At 56.5% G+C, this 1547-nt stretch overlaps 1 protein-coding gene across 1 annotated transcript; it reads right to left on the reverse strand.

The window, feature by feature from the left end:
* Positions 1 to 1547, reverse strand: EAH_00068410 (microneme protein, putative; the record flags this gene model as incomplete). Its single annotated transcript, XM_013392263.1, has 1 exon — positions 1 to 1547. A coding segment is annotated over one exon (1547 nt), but the record flags the coding sequence as incomplete, so codon positions are not given.

The raw sequence follows: 1547 nt of genomic DNA on the forward strand, positions 1-1547 counted from the left end.
CAGTAGGCTTGCAGCCCTTGTCCGCACGCTTTTCTCCCCTCCTCAGCACAAAGCCCATCCGCCAAAGCTTGTAGATTTGATGGGGGGTTCGACGGCAGCGCTGTTGTCTCTGGCACCTCGACGGATTCCTTCTTCTCCGATGCCTCAGGGGATTCTGATGTAGGATTGCAGAATTCGTCTAGCTTCGAGTCAATCGCTGTGTTCACTGCATCATCCCGGGTCAGGTGTGTAGTAGAGGTGCCGTTTACCGCACCATGGCAAGAGATGATATTCCCACAGTCGTCTACACAACCATCGCCGGAGAGGTCGAAGTCTAGGGAATCAATCACGTAGCATCGCCACTCCTTCGTCCGCTGCTGTTCAGTTCCCACGTCGTGACGCGCGATCACAGTGGCGTCGCAGTAAGCGCTCAGCCCATTTTGGCACGCGCGCTTTGCCTCCTCCAGACAAAATTCGTCCACGAAGTTTTGCATCCTTAACGGGCCGCTGGGTGAGGTTGTTGTTGTCCCCTGCACCTCGACAGACTCCTCTTTCTCCGATGCCGCAGGTGATTCCGATGTGCGTCCGCAGAATTCACCCTTGTTTGCGTCAATCGCTGAGGCTACCTGAGCATTACGAGATAAGTGTGTAGTGGAGGTACCATTCACCGCCCCAAGGCATGATGTGATATTTCCACAATCGTCCACACAACCATCGCCGGATATGTCAAAGTCTAGGGAAGGCTGCGCATAGCACCGCCACTCCCTCGTCCGCTGCTGTTCAGTTCCCATGTCGTGACGCGCGAACATATCAGCTTCGCAGTAAGCGCTCAGCCCTCCTTGACAGGCGCGCCTCCCCTCCTCCGCGCAAAGGTTGTCCAAGACCTCCTGCAGTTGGGACGGACCGCTGGACGGGGGTGCCGTCGTCTCCTGCACCTCGACAGACTCCTCCGGTGCCGCAGGTGATTCTGATGCACGTCCGCAGAATTCATCCTTGTTTGCGTTAATCGCTGAGCCTACCTGAGCATCACGAGAGAGGTGTGTAGTGGAGGTACCGTTTACCGCACCAAGGCACGGTGTGGCATTTCCACAATCGTCAACACAACCATCGCCAGATATGCCGAAGTCCAACGACTCCCGCGCATAGCAGCGCCACTCCCTGTTCCTCTGGCTCCCAGTTCCGACGTCGTGGCGTGCGAACATATCAGCGTCGCAGTAGGCTTTCAGCCCTTGTTCGCAGGCTTTCTTTCCCTCCTCAGCGCAAACCTTGTCCAAGGCTGACTGGAGGTTGGAGGTGGGATTGGATGACAGCGTTGTTGACTCAGACGCTTCAGCGGAGTCCACGTCTTCGGATTCAACAGGCGCTTCCTCCGTCGACGAAAGGCAGTAGAAATCTCTGTTGCTGTTCATGAAGTCCGTGAGCTGGCCTACACGGGACAGGTGTGTAGACGAAGTGCCATTCACCGCACCACGGCACGATGTGAAGTTCCCACAGTCGTCCACACAGCCATTGCCAGAGATATCGAAGTCAAGCGCATCCTGTGCATAGCAACGCCACTCCCGCGCCTT

This window comes from Eimeria acervulina, genomic scaffold (genome assembly GCF_000499425.1).
Source record: "Eimeria acervulina Houghton genomic scaffold, Eah_scaff3283, whole genome shotgun sequence".
Classification (NCBI taxonomy): domain Eukaryota; phylum Apicomplexa; class Conoidasida; order Eucoccidiorida; family Eimeriidae; genus Eimeria; species Eimeria acervulina.